The 13,901-nt window shown below is 40.2% G+C and overlaps 1 protein-coding gene across 1 annotated transcript; it reads left to right on the top strand.

Moving 5' to 3' along the window:
- Nucleotides 1–5,226: 5,226 nt before the first annotated feature.
- Nucleotides 5,227–13,595, top strand: LOC133107491 (extracellular calcium-sensing receptor-like). Its single transcript, XM_061216478.1, has 6 exons — nucleotides 5,227–5,435; nucleotides 5,525–5,813; nucleotides 7,464–8,279; nucleotides 9,704–9,928; nucleotides 10,339–10,462; nucleotides 12,691–13,595. The coding sequence occupies exons 1-6, from the start codon at nucleotides 5,227–5,229 to the stop codon at nucleotides 13,593–13,595; spliced, it is 2,568 nt and encodes an 855-aa protein (XP_061072462.1).
- The last annotated feature ends 306 nt before the right edge of the window (nucleotides 13,596–13,901 follow it).

The following is a 13,901-nucleotide window of genomic DNA, read 5'->3' as shown; positions in this document are numbered from 1 at the left end:
TCCAGTTTCCTTACTAAGCAAAACAACAAGTAAATAAAATTCAGTTTCTAAGTGCCACCATTTGGCAAGCACCCCCTGCCCAGTCGTATCTACATCTAGTGCGATACATTGGGCAGTAGGGTGCTGGAGTCCTGAACTCAAGGATATGGATGAACATTTCACCACCAAAAATTTGTATAGAGCCAAAAATAGCCTGAAGTTATTCGAATACGTTGTTTCTCACTGAATAGCTATCGAACAATTATTATGCTGGATTTGATCAAGTGCATATTTTCAGATACATTGTCTCTTTGATTGGCTATGTACAATTTCTGTAAAAAACATCATTTTAAGACCCGCATAAGAATTTAATATATCACAGATGTCACGCCTGGCTTTGCCGTGCTGGGCATGCTCACTCCACCTTTGACAGATTAAGTTTGGGTGGTCTCTCTCACTCCAGTCTGAAGGGGGAGCTGTCTGGTCTTGGGCCATCTGGCCTAGACAGCAACTGATTGGCGGGACTGCTTAAAAACATCTCCTGCCAGTTGTTCGGTCTCTTTTGGCTCTGCTCTGCTCTGCTCCGGCACCATTGCTTCACGGGGGCTGGCTGCAGCACCTTTTCGCTCCTTTTTGCCATTTTTGGCCTCTTTGCACTACACATACATTTCACTGATCTGCACCATACTTTTGATTTGCCTTTTCTTGCTTCCCATTTACTGACTTTTGATATTGACTTGTTTGTTCGAGATATGCATAGTTTATAGAATTGTGCTTTAATAAATAATCTTGATTTAACGTTACAAACGGTGTGGTCTCCCCATTATGTGTGTCCACTTGAGCCGGGTGGTCATGACACATTTTAATATCTCACATCACCAAGCTGCTAATTGTAAAATACTGCGGTCATGCCATCTGCATTTTGAAAAGCATGCAGACTAAGTGTACTTAACATTTTGGTCTACATTGCGAACCAAACCGTATTGTTAGTGACAAAAATGTACTGCTGGAAAACATATTACTCACACAACCGATGCCATTTGGTAACTTTGTTTGTTTAATTCAATAATGAAACTAATAAAATAATAACTTTAATGAATGCCGATTTTTTTTTAATGAAAAGAAATGAAAATCAAAAGTAAAACTGTTTTCAGCAATCTCCACTACATTCCTTAAGATACATTTTTAATGTGGCTATGTGGAATTATGGGATGGAAAACTGCCATAATCTGCATTCAAATCAATAAATAACACCATTTATAATGCAAATCAAATAAAAATGCAAATCAAACTGTTTTCAGGAAATACCACTACATTCTTGAAGACAACCAGCTACATGTCATTGATTACGCGCATTTATAAAATGGAATTACGCATTTATCATAATCGGATTGGTTAATAGCAGTGATAAAATAACATTATAAAACGGTTTCAATTGTGGAAGCTGATTGGCCATTCTACCATGACTGTAAATCCCATAGAGTAACAGTAAATCAAACAGCCTGTTTACAAACAATATCACTCTGCCGGTTATTTTGTGGTTCTATTCTATAGCCCTAGATTCTATATCGATAGGTTATTATTTAAATTTTTTATCCTTATTTATCTTTTGATTAGCCTAACATTAGCCTGATGTCAGGAATACATTTTGATATGTTTGACAGAATGTCAATGAATGGTTTGAAAGCCAAAGTGAAGGCGATACAGCTGGAACAGCTGGACGTCATGCTAGAGTCGAGAAAGAAGTAGTGGATAAATTTGAAAAATCCCGAACCAAAAATACAGAGGCCTCTACAAAGTGGGCAATTGGGTGGCTTATGGACCCATGCCAAGAAAAGGGCATAGACATCGATTTTAAAGTAATCACAAAAGTAAGACTGAATGATGTACTGAGGCAGTTTTACCGCACGGTCAGAAATGTGAAAGGTGAATTGTCTAGCCTTAGTGGATACTTGAGCTGCTCCAAACCATTATATTAATGACCCACCGCTGCTGAGACACCAAGTTCTCCATGTTCAACAATGTTTTTGTCAGAGTTTTAAAAATGATGCGAAGAGTTGGACGCAACCACACCAGAGGGGTTGGTGAACAAAGTCTGGTTCGACCTTCAGCTCTACTTTGGACCCAGGGGAAAGGAGCGGAACCACAATCTACGATATGAGTTGTTTCAGGTCATGGTCGATGAAAATGGCCAGAAGTATGTGACCATGACATTTAACAAGGCCAGTAAAAACCACTGAAATCCTCAGGAGCACGGGAAAGACAGCAGACGCCGATTCATGTACACAGTTCGCACTGCCCCTGATGAAGTATCTGTGCCTTCTGCCTCCAAACCACCCTGCTTTCTCCCTTTACGAAGATGATTTTGAGTCTTGGTATGGGTCTTATTAAATATATTGTTAAAATGTAACCACATATGCAGGTTTACCAGCAAATGCATGTGAAAATGTAGCCAGATATGCATGCTTAAACTAAAGAATAAATAGCTAAAAGTGTTATGTTGTATCTTTGCAGGTTTACCAAGGAGCCAATTGGGGTGAACTGGCTTGCAACAGTGTTGCCCAGGATCTAGAATTCTATACCAACCACTGTCTCCACAGTACCACGGTGCAGACATTATCAGATCCGGGGCCTGAAGCGAGAGAGATAATGTCAGTCAGTGGTCATAAAAGTGGAAGCTTGCTTCAAAGCTCCTGGTGACCCAATGTCACAGATAGAAAACACTGGAGTGACATACTGGCCAGCACTGATGTCAACGTTACCCCAGGCCCAGCAGTTAAAAGGAGGATTGAGACAGGAGACATTTCTCAGTGGCTGAACAATTAATTGCAGTATCCAAATAAACGTGAATAAAGCCAGTGTCGAGGACCCGGCCCTAGGCCCCCCTGATGAGAGATTGACAGGGATGGGTTAGGAAGGAATGCATTGTTAACCCCTCGCACACGCCATTGAGGTGGTAGCAAGAACGCCCGTAAGAGGTAAAATATGCGGTTCAGAGATAATGAGCAGCCCTACTTGTCAGCGGAGGAGTCTGAAGTCGGGGGACTTAGATTTAGAGTACTAAGGAGCAAGGTTAAAGTTCTGACTGAGGCCATGCATAGAATGAGTTCCAGCATAACCTTGGAGGAGATTCAACATGCTGAGCGAGCAGTCGGGGAATACCCCAACCCTACAGGGGAGGGGCACAATGCCTGGCTAAAGCAAAAAGATAAGGAAAACAGAAGGGATGTCAATACCGAAAGAATATTAAGAGGCTTTAAGGGCCTTCCTGATTATAGCACCAGTTAAACAGCAAACTAGATGCAGCCACAAAGTAACATAGTAACGTTAATGATGCTAATTTGCTTGCTAGCAGCTGTTTTCTATTGCTTAGCAACCAATAATTGTGTTCTGTGGACTACATTATCTGGCGGAAAAAGAGTTGCTGAATAAAAATTATGATTTAGAAAATAATGGATTTTCTAAATCATATATTGTGTCGTCCATTAATTGTTTATAAATGTTGTAACCGTTTTATAAAAGCAATACGGCACATGAGGCCGTGTTGTATGGGTGGCCTGTAGCGTAGTGGTTAAGATAAATGACTGGGACACACAAGGTCGGTGGTTCTAATCCCGGTGTAGCCACAATAAGATCCACACAGCCGTTGGGCCCTTGAGCAAGGCCCTGAACCCTGCATTGCTCCAGGGGAGGATTGTCTCCTGTGTAGTCTAATCAACTCCAATCGCTCTGGATAAGGGCGTCTGCCAAGTGCCAATAATGTAATGTAATGGGGAATGCAGTCATGGTTAAACAGTTTTGCCACACAGCCTCTTGTGCCGTATTGCTTAAATATACTACTGCTATGACTAATGCTTGTTTACAGTTCTTTTTTCAATTACCATACCGTGTCTAAGCAGTCAAGTCAGAATGAAAAACCGTTAGATGCAGCCAATGCGCATTCATCAACTTGCAACAGTATTGCCCAGAATTTACAAACAAGCAGGGACGTAGACCGACTGGCAGAAGTGCAAGAGCCATCTCTGGTGACGAAAACCTGGGGACCAGAGAAGGCAAAGCAGCACTCACCACGACAAGCAACACTTCATTCTTTAAGAAGACCATCCCAGGTATACATGCCATTGATGTGCATTTTTACTCAAGTAATGTGGAATTATGCCATGGCAATTCAATTACTTCCCAGACAATTAATAAAATAATAATAATAATCAGCATTTCTAAAGGTTATTGACAATTGTTTTTGTTTATTGATGTGCTCATCTCTCACCTGTTGCAAATGTAATCACCATATAGGTATTTTTGTTTATAATAAAACTACTAATTCTTACTTTACTTTACATTGCTGCAAACTATTTGCAAAGCATCCAGCAACAAAGCAACAGCTTTTTAAATTGTTGAATTTGTATTTCCTACCTTCTCTCAGTTATTGGTTTCCATTAATTAGTTGATTTAGAATAATAATCATTGTGAAAATGACGTCCAAATAATTTTTGAGAAAGGTTATCATTGCATTTTAAAGCAAGGCGAGAAGACGGAAATATAAATACTGGGGTCAGGAAGTACTGCATTATTCATATCCGTTTCTATATCCGTTCAACCAAATAAATTGCTATTTATCAATCTACTCTGAATTTAACCCCCAAGTATGGAAATACATTCTCCTCTTTTGAAGTTCTTACAATGAACTGTGTACAGAATGACCCAGCTAAAATAAGTGGTAGGAGGCAAAATTACATTTATTTGTTTGTACAAAATAAAAGAAAAAGATGCATCGATGCATGAATAAACAAATCGATGTATTTACGGAATCGACATACTCAATGAAGTTGATGAATTGCAGCAGCCCTACTGCTAGCATTTGCATAGCTTGCACCTTGTCTGCAAAAATCAGGCCCCTGGTGTGATATTATAACATCTGCAGATAATTAGGGTGGAATGGCAATTAGACTGCTTTCTCTAAAGGTTGGTGACACACTTGTGTGATCTACAACTTACCAGCAGAGATCTTAAGGGAACCTCACAGGATGTTACACGATTATATTTACAATAATAATTGGACATTCTGGAAAACTTAGTTGTCTATATTATTTCACCAGAGTGCTGTGCCTTGTCTTTAGGGAACACACACATCATGTGTCTCTGAAGTTCAGGATGACACTTAATACAATGAGATGCACAGTGGAGAGGTTGGTGAATAAAGCAGCACTCCTTACTCTGTACCCCAGTGCATGGGATCAGCCTGAGAAGATGACTCCTCTGTTGGCGGTGATGTGGTCCCTATTTCACCCATTTTCTGCTGTTTCCCCTGACCCAACCTGTTCCCTGCAGGGCAAATTTGATCCAGATTTCCAGGCTGATGGAGACTTCATCATTGGAGGGATTTTCCCTATGCATTACAGGGTTGAGCCAGCAATTAAGAATTACACTGTCAAACCAGCTCCTGCAGAATGTCAGGGGTGCGTTCTGTAATTTTTTATGATGGTGAATAACTGTTCTCTTTTCCAACAAAGAGTCATGTCACATTCTGCTGTTGGTCTCTGCACAGATTTGACCCCAGATCGTTCCGCTGGACCCAGACCATGAGACTGGCTGTTGAGGAGATCAACCAGAGTCAGAGACTGTTGCCTAACTATACTCTGGGATACAAAATGTATGATTCTTGTGCCACCCCAATAACAGCACAGCAGGCAGCTCTGGCAGTTCTGAATGGAGGAGGTGAAGCCCAAAGTCAAGTATGTTCTGGGGCATTTCCACTTTTAGCTGTGGTTGGAGAATCTGGGTCTGCACAGTCTATTGTTGTCTCCAGAACTCTGCAGCCATTCAGAATTCCAATGGTATGTATGTCTTGTAATTTTCCTTACCATACTTACTGGATTATTGAATTACGTGTTGAAATGAATCCATCTTCTAATCTGATCCAGAATTTTCCTTCTCCTGTTTGTCTTAGATTTCTTATTTTTATTTCATTATAATTATTTAATAATTGATTTCATAACACATTGTATACTATGGCATTGGTGCTTGTCATTTTTGATATTCAGAACACTTCTAGAAATTGTTTATCTGTACATATTATGAAGCTATGATTATATATGCTGTTTTCCATTTTTTTTTATGATAAAAACTATACATCTTTCAAGTCTTGAAGACAAATGTAAATCGTTTATAACTAAACTTAAGCTACAAGGAAGTTTATGAAATAATATAAATATAAATACACAATTAAAATACGGTTTGTAAATACACAACCCTTACAAATTTCTACATAGTGTTCTCTGAATTTTAGAACTGTCACGTTTCAGGTCTGTCTTGCCATGTTTTATGTTTATTAATTTAGTCTTAGTCACGTATTGTCTTATCATGTATTATGTTAGTCTAGGTCTAGGTCATGTTGTTTAGTTTGTTTCCTGTTACGATTTATTTTCTCGTCATGTCTAGTTATGTATTGTTACGATTATATTGCCTTGTTATGTTGAGTGGTTATCGTCTTAGTTTCGTTTTGTGTTATGTTTTGATTTATGTTTATTGTTACATAGACTGGTTACTGTTTAAACATACACTTTTACATGTCTTTCCGCAAACTTTGCGTTCCGCCTTTTCTCTCTCTTTCTGTCATTCACACCCTTATTGATTCCATTTGTCTATTTACTAAAACTACTAACGCTAGATCAGGATTGGGTAGAACTAACAAACTAATTATGTGTTCATTTTACCTTACGTTTCTCGTGCATGTCATTTACTAATTTACTAATGCTAGGGCAGGACAGGTTTATTACTAACAATTACTAATTACCTTGTTAAACTCGTCATCCATCGCACTTGTTTTTCATTTCCTTTCTGCTCTCTAAACTAATTGTCTACACCTGTCTACACCCGCATTTATAGCCCATTCGCGCAACTGCTCTTCGCGAAATTGCCTGCCTCTTGTTATCAACGCAACTCTTGAGCATTTACATTATTGATTACACGTTACGATCCAAGCCTGTTTTACCGACCATTGATTATTGATTTCTGTTTTGTAGACCATCGTTTGTTTTTGACCACGTCCTCGCCTACCGATTTTGTACTTTTGCCTCGCTGTTTGTTTTATGGTTTTCGACTTCCGCATCGCCCACGACTACGACCCTGCCTGCCGTCCGCCTGTACTTCAGCCCCACTGACAGCTTTCCTGCTACCGGACCTCCCTGCACGTCTACCGACTACGAGTTTGCCTCTTCCCTCGGCACCGTGCTTTTTGTTTGTTTATTGTTTGTTTGGCTGGATCTTCGTGTATGGACTTTGCTTGTGTTGACCACTCTCCTGGGATTCGTCCCGAATAAAGCCCTGACGGGACTTTATCTACTCATTGTTTCTGAGTGGTGCATTTTGGGTCCAACCCCCACGCACCCGTCTCAAGAACATGATCAGATGGTGCCAAACTAAATACTTGGATTGCTGTAGTATACTTCACACTCTGAAAAAGATCTGGATTTTCTGTTTTTCAGATAAGTTATTTTTCAACATGTTCCTGCTTGAGCAAAAGGAAAGAATTTCCAACATTTTTCAGAGTTGTCCCTAATGACAATTATCAAGTGAAAGCTATTGCTCACCTCCTGCAGAGATTTGGCTGGACTTGGGTTGGTGTCGTCCTTGAGGACCATCACTACGGCAGATTTGCTCTACAGGGATTGATAAGGGAAATAAAAAAAACAGGTGTGTGCTTAGCATACCATGAAATGATTCCAAAAGTGTACAACCGGCAGAGAGTACAGGAAATCCTTAACATTATGAAACACTCCTCTGCAAGGGTTGTGGTGGTCTTTTCTGGTGAAGGGGAGCTGACCCCCTTCCTTAAAGAGTACATGGATCAGAACATCACAGGGATACAATGGATTGCCTGTACAGCCTGGGTAACAGCCTCAGTGTTCACAGGCAGTGAGTTCTATCCATTTCTAGGAGGTTCTATTGGTTTTGCGGTCAGGCAGGGGCAGATTCTAGGTCTTAGAGACTATCTGGTGAGTGTAAACCCATTGAGATATCCCAGTAACCACCTGGTTCACAAGCTGTGGGGTGCTTTGTACGGTTGCACTCTCTACCCCTCCAGCAGCAGGGCCCAGCTGCCCCCCTGTTCAGGGCTGGAGCCTCTGAAGGAGCAGCACTCTGCCTACCTGAACACCTCCAGCCCACGTGTTGCCTACAATGTGTACAAAGCTGTGTACGCCATAGCTCACTCTCTGCACAACCTCATCAGCTGTAAGCCTGGGAGAGGCCCCTTCCACAACTCCTCATGTGCTGATGCCACAAACATTCGACCATGGCAAGTAAGACTTCACCAATGATATATACACTCAGTGAGCATTCTTTTAGGTATTTATTAGACTTATTTTTAGACTTAAGTCTTCTGCTGCAGTAGCCTATCTCATTTGACGCATTGTGTGTTCAGAGATGCTCTTCTGCATACCACTGTTGTAATGTGTGGTTATTTGCATTGCTGTCACCTTCCTGCCAGCTTTGACCAGTCTGGCTCTTCTCCTCTGACCTCTCTCATTAACAATGCATTTCTGCCCGAAGAACTACTGCTCACTGGATGTTTTTTTGATTTTCGCACCATTCTCTGCAAACTAGAGACTGTTGTGCGTGGAAATCCCAGGAGATCAGCAGTTTCTGAGATACTCAAACCACTTTGTTGATTGCCTGATGAAATATTTGCATGAACAAGCTGGTCTACAGGTCTACCGAATAAAGTGATTACTGAGTGTAATTACATTTATACAACGGTATGGTTGAAGAGCCAGTTCTGATTGGCTGATTGGGATTTTTCCATTACGGCCCAGCTGTTTTAGCTATGTAGCACTGTCAAAAGCTTACTTGCAGTTCAAATATTATGCGCCTCAACATAAAACAGTCGACAATTTTCTTTTTTGTCAAAAATTGCTTGCAAGCCAACTGTTACAATATCATGCTTGCAATACAGTCCAAAGGGATGTTAGAGCCACTGCTAACTTGCTGTCCTTGAATGACAGAGTAACTAATGTAGCTTGATTTAGTGTTGCCAGCCGTCCAATAAAATACACTCATATCATCATTTAAAAGTTAAAGTTAAGTGTTCTGTAGCCAACATGTACATGTCTGGTTGAGAATGATTAGCTAGGTTTATAGTTTATCCTGTTTTGAATATACATAATTAAATAGTTGGATAGATAGAAACAAACATGCCGTGAGACCAAACGGAATTATAATGTTAGCTAGGTAATGGGAGTGACAGTGAACTAAGCATAAAGTTGGGTTATCTAATGCTGACCTTACCTTAGATGATATCCGAAGCAATTTGAAACAGTTTTAAAGAGTTGCTGCATGCTCCTGTCACAATGCTCGTTAGATGTACAGCTTAGTCTTACGCAAAAGGTGTCTGATGATCAATTACACAATTTATAATCCTATACCCCACGGGGTTCAATAAAAGGTATATTATTATTATTATTATTATTTTATTATTATTATTATATACTGTCAACAGCCAATAGGTGTGCTCTCTTTGGTTAATTGAAAAACAACTACCTAGCTGGTGTGCTATTTTACATAATTTACCTCCAATTGTTTCATTTTTATTAATTCACAATATTTATAAACGAAACACAATAACAGAGATCCAGCATCTGTTGTTTTCTCCATTTTCATAAATGGTTTGCTCCTTACTTTATTATTGGAGGAAACGCATGTATGCATATTTCTTTTTATTTCAAAGCTTCAGCACTATCTTCAGGAGGTCAGCTTCACTATTTCAGGAGAGGAGGTACATTTTGATGCACAAGGGGATGCAATCCCATCATATGATGTGATCAACTGGCAAAAAGGTGCAGCTGGAAACATTGAGTTTATCAATGTGGGAAGGTTTGATGGTGCAAAGGAGGCTGGGAAGGAGCTACTCATCCAGGAAGAGGCAATTGTGTGGACAGGCCACCAGAGAGAGGCAAGCTGCACACAGTGTGTATTTCAATACATGCAATGCCATCTGTTGAAGTTTTGTCGGGTAAAGTGGAGGTAAGTGTAACCATGTAAGGAAAGCATCAAGTGCATTGATCAAGATGCAGTCACCAAATTGAAGAGTGATAGTCTACTAACACCATAAACCTTCTTACATTTACAGTATGGGACAAGTGTGTAGTGACAATTTGCATCTGAAAGCAGGTAAAAGTACAGCAATTCACATTGATAAGCAAAGATGTTTTGCAGTGACACCTGGCTCCATGGAACATGAAAATGGACATATAGGTGCAGTTTCAAGGACAATTAAAAGGTGTCAAGTAAAAGTACAGTTGTACCGTGTACAGGAGGGATACATGAGCTTACAGCTACAGCTGACTGATTTCTCTCATGCAGGTGTTGGTGTCTGTGTGCAGTGAGAGCTGTGCTCCAGGAAGCAGGAAGGCTGTCCGTCGTGGGGAGCCTCTGTGTTGCTTTGACTGTGTACCATGTGACAACGGCAAGATTAGTAATAAGACAGGTGAGAAGTCGATCTTAAAAATGCATCCTTAATTTCCGCATTGTCGCCTTGTTTCCTTTCTGTTACCTGGAAGCAACCAACCAGCTGGCATGATAGGGAACAAATTGCATAATGATTAATTGAAGCAAACATGATCCATCCATATATGTGACAGCAAGGGCTCTATTGTCCATCCGCAATTTTGATTATATGTGACAGCAAGGGCTCTATTGGCCGGCCGGCGCCTGGCGTGTTGTGAGCTCTCGTACTGGCAAGTGGTATCTTTGTTGTGGATTTTTGAGCTCTTCGGTTTTATGACTTTCTGTGTGCTGAAGTGCGAGGAGATTTTTGTGGATCATATGCTGTCCAATTTGACTTTGATGTAAATCTCAGAATCAGGAAAAATTTCTACTCGGCACAAACAAATGTAATGTTTGTAGAACTGCCACCGATGACAATGTAAGGTTGAGGTAGAGCTGGAGACACGAGTCTGCAACTTGGAATCAAGTCGCCCTTGAGTCGCTAAAACAATTACTTGTGACTTGACGGAAGTGACTTGGTTTAATTGTGACTTATAGTTGGTAATAAAAGTGAAAAACTATATTTAAGAGATTGATTAGGTGTCTTCTGTGCATCATAGAAAACAAACAATCATTGAAAAAATCCTGGTTGACGAGGCAAAGGAAAAGGGAAAAGGAAAGTCAGGTCAAAAGGCCCAAAAATACCAAGAACATGAGAAGAAAGCCAATCCATATGGAAGTGACAGAGAGAATGACATATAGTCTTGGCACAGCTGAGGAACAACAGCACAATAAAATCATTGCTAGAAAATTTTTCTTATGAAGTAGCTCAGCTTCATAAAAATTAAAAAATTAAAAAATGCTGCATACAATAAACACAGATAATAATTCATCTTAATATGCAAATGGGCCTTGGGCTCATGCACCAGGTTCCTTCAGTGTTTTATATCTCAAAGTAAACTTGCATCAACTGCCTCTTTATCATCACAAGCCCATGTCCTTTCACCCATTGTATCAATGGGCTTGTCCCCTTTTGGTCTTCTGAGGCCTTCTAAGAAATGTAGTAAAATGTGCCAGAGTTGTTTGAAACATGTTACGACCTATCACTAGCTGTTTTTCCTTCGGTGCATGTACCAGTTTTGTAAGTGTTCCGCACTTCGTGATTTACCCCCCTGAAGTTGTAAAAGTTCAGTTGGAATAAATATGGGTTTATTAGCTCGGCTATCCAGGTAGCTAGCTGATCTTAGACTGTTAAATCTGTCGCAGTGAGCAAACTATGGGCTGACACAAAGCTGAATATAAAGCTCTAATAACAATTGCAATTTACAGTGTGACTATTGCATAACCAGTAAATTCACCAGTGGTTAAACTAAACACTCCAAAAGTTTTAAAATAACCCGATCATAATACTGTTTTGTGTTGCTGCCATCTTGTTCTTCCACATTCGTTCGGCCCGACGCACAGCCGCCATTGCTGAAATGAAATTGAGTAATTGCTTTTATAAAATGGTTACCGAACATAATAATATAGATATTATCGACACAATCCAATGAAAACAGTTTTTTATTAACAGCTTCATTACAAGAATAATTTACAAGAAAGTAGTTCCCATATCTTGTCAGTAGTGCCAGGAAGATGCTGTGCAACATTAGTAAACTCTTACGTTGTTCTGCCAAACTCGCTTGCTAGTTAGCTTGCAAGCTACCATGAGTGAGCAAACAAGAGTACAGTATTGGAACAGCAAGGTGAATTCCTTTGTTTTTTGCTATACACTGTAGACAATTGAGTTTGAGGTCAAAAGATGTACATGGCATGATATGATCCGAATTTCAGCTTTTGTTTCCTGGTATTTTTATCTAGATTTGTAAAACAACTTAGAACATCTCCATTTGTATCAGACTACCCAGTTTTTAAGTGAGCAAAAGTATGTGACTGACAGGTGTTTCTAATTGCCCAGATATGTCCTGTTAGATTGATTGGTTAAACAATGAATAGTTCAGAATGTCTACTCTTGGTTTTAGCCTTGGGTTCTGCCTGCATTTGTGTTTGAAAAGATAAACCAACATGAAGGAAGCCATTCTGAAGCTTAGAAAAGAGGGAAATCGATCACAACATTGGAGATAGCTTTTACAACAACTTGGAATGTCCTGAAAAATAAAAAAGGAGGAACTGAGGGAACAAATAAAAGTAACCATGTCTATGCATGTTATTGTGCCCTTTTCTCTTTAGATTCAATAGATTGTACATCTTGTCCTGAAGATTACTGGTCCAATGGAGCCAGGACTGAATGCTTACCTAAAGTGATTGAATACATCTCCCATGATGCAATGGGACTGACCCTGACTGTGATTGCTGTAGTAGGAGCCTGCCTGACTGTCGCTGTTCTGGGAGTTTTCCTCTACCACAGGAACACTCCGATTGTCAAAGTCAACAACTCAGAGCTGAGCTTCTTTATCCTGCTCTCTCTGACTCTGTGCTTCCTGTGTGCACTGGTGTTCATCGGAGAGCCTACATCATGGTCCTGCATGCTGCGCCATACTGCCTTCAGCATTACTTTCTCACTCTGCATCTCCTGTATCCTAGGTAAGACTTTAGTGGTGCTGGCTGCCTTTACAGCCACCAGGCCTGGAAACAACATCATGAAATGGCTGGGGCCCAAACAGCAGAGATTTATCATATCTGTCTGTACCTTTATACAATTGATAATCTGTGCAGTGTGGCTGATCACTGCGCCTCCTTTCCCAAACAAAAACACCCAGTATCAGAGGTCCAGAATAATCCTGGAGTGCAGTGTGGGTTCTGCACAGGCCTTCTGGTGTGTTCTGGGATACATTGGGTTCCTTGCTGCTCTGTGTTTCATTTTGGCCTTTCTCGCCAGGAAGCTGCCGGGTAATTTTAATGAGGCTAAATACATCACCTTCAGCATGCTGATCTTCTGTGCAGTGTGGCTCGCCTTTATACCAGCTTATGTCAGCTCACCTGGAAAGTTCACTGTAGCTGTGGAGATATTTGCAATACTTGCTTCAAGTTTTGGGCTACTGCTGTGCTTATTTGCTCCAAAATGTTACATCATATTAATGAAACCTGAGAAAAATACCAAACAGTGTCTCATGGGAAGAGTTGTTACTGAATAAAGCAATGCATTTATTGGTTTCCATTTATTGTTAGAATTTTGACTAGTTTGGATTTAGTATGGTAGAAACATAACTGAGAAGGCTGTGAGAGCAGAGGTTTGTTCAAGATCGCAAAGATTGGCAAAGGTGTTGCGCTGTGAACAGAAAAGGCAGGCATAGATTATTTGGCTGTTATAATACACTTTAATCCACATAATATTTGTTCTTACCTTAAAAAATAAATTACAGATTAGCAACGAATCCGCTAGCTGGCATTGTTAAATCTAAATCGCATCCATTTGTATTCAAATTGCATTGGTGGTGAAC

This window comes from Conger conger, chromosome 13 (genome assembly GCF_963514075.1).
Source record: "Conger conger chromosome 13, fConCon1.1, whole genome shotgun sequence".
NCBI classification, from domain to species: Eukaryota; Metazoa; Chordata; class Actinopteri; order Anguilliformes; family Congridae; genus Conger; species Conger conger.
The sequence above is the reverse complement of the archived record's forward strand: the minus strand, read 5'-3'. Positions and strand labels throughout refer to the sequence as shown.

Coding starts and splice junctions, on each gene's coding strand:
- LOC133107491 (XM_061216478.1), top strand. CDS start 5,227: ATGACTCCTCTGTTGGCGGTGATGTGGTCCCTATTTCACCCATTTTCT. Junction 5,436..5,524: donor GCTCCTGCAGAATGTCAGGG/GTGCGTTCTGTA, acceptor GTCTCTGCACAG/ATTTGACCCCAGATCGTTCC. Junction 9,929..10,338: donor GGACAGGCCACCAGAGAGAG/GCAAGCTGCACA, acceptor TCTCTCATGCAG/GTGTTGGTGTCTGTGTGCAG.